The 879-nt window shown below is 56.8% G+C and overlaps 1 protein-coding gene across 1 annotated transcript in view; it reads left to right on the top strand.

Annotated features, from left to right (window-relative positions):
- Window positions 1-879, top strand: part of EMH_0060290 (uncharacterized protein) — a gene marked incomplete at both ends in the record, with an annotated part of 3,363 nt that overhangs the window by 2,334 nt on the left and 150 nt on the right. The window contains one exon of the mRNA XM_013497776.1: window positions 3-879. Coding sequence (XP_013353230.1) covers window positions 3-879 — 877 coding nt within the window. The remainder of the gene's footprint in view (window positions 1-2) is intronic.

The following is an 879-nucleotide window of genomic DNA, read 5'->3' as shown; positions in this document are numbered from 1 at the left end:
GCAGCAACAGCAGCAACAGCAGCAGCAGCAGCAGCAGGGACAGATAGACCGCTGCTGCAGCCTTTCTGCGTTGATGCGTTTCTCGTATCTCCACTGACACGAGCGCTACAGACAGCAGCAAATACGTTTCACAATGCCGATCCAAGCTGGCAGTGTGCTGCTGCAGCAGCTAATACATCTGCTGCTGCAGCTGCTGCAGGTGCTGCAGCAGCAGCTGACAGCAGCGTGAGGTGGTTAGTAAGCACCTTACTGCGTGAGAAGATGTCAACAAAGGGAGACGTAGGAACCGAGAGAGAGCAGCTGCTGCCGCGGCTGTCGGAGCTGTATAGAGAGGGGAAAGCACTGAGCGGCTCTTCCTTTGACTTCAGTCTGCTGCCGCCGAAGGAGATGTGGTGGGTGCCGCATACAGCAGAGCAGCTGCAGCAGCTGCTGCAGCAGGTGCAGCAAGAACTGCACCAGCAACAGCAACAGCAGCAGCAGCAACAACGTCAGAAGCAGCAGCAGAAGCAGGTTCTGGTGGGGAGCAGCTGCATAGACACCCCGGCGAGTACTGGTGCTCTTGGCTGCGCCTCAGACACTGCAAGCACCGCGGCGTCCGAGGGGGGGGGTGGAGGGGGTGGTTCTGAGTGGAGTGAGCTGGTGTTGAGTTTGGGTGACACAGCAAGAGCCCGCGGGTTGACGGCTGCAGAAGCAGCTGTTAAGAAAGTGTTTGAAGGAGCAGAAAGAGCAGCACGAGAGCCTCTGGCTGTGCAGCAGCGGCTGCAGCGGTGGCGCGAGGAAAGCGCTCGTTTGCCTGTGTATAGGACGGTTCCGAGTGAAAGTAGTGACATTCTAGAACTCAGAGCTAAAATACTTCTTAATTTATTGTGTAAAACTGAG

This window comes from Eimeria mitis, genomic scaffold (assembly GCF_000499745.2).
Source record: "Eimeria mitis Houghton genomic scaffold, Emh_scaff2918, whole genome shotgun sequence".
Taxonomy (NCBI): Eukaryota; Apicomplexa; class Conoidasida; order Eucoccidiorida; family Eimeriidae; genus Eimeria; species Eimeria mitis.
Note: the sequence above shows the minus strand (reverse complement) of the source record. Positions and strands in the feature narration are given on the sequence as shown.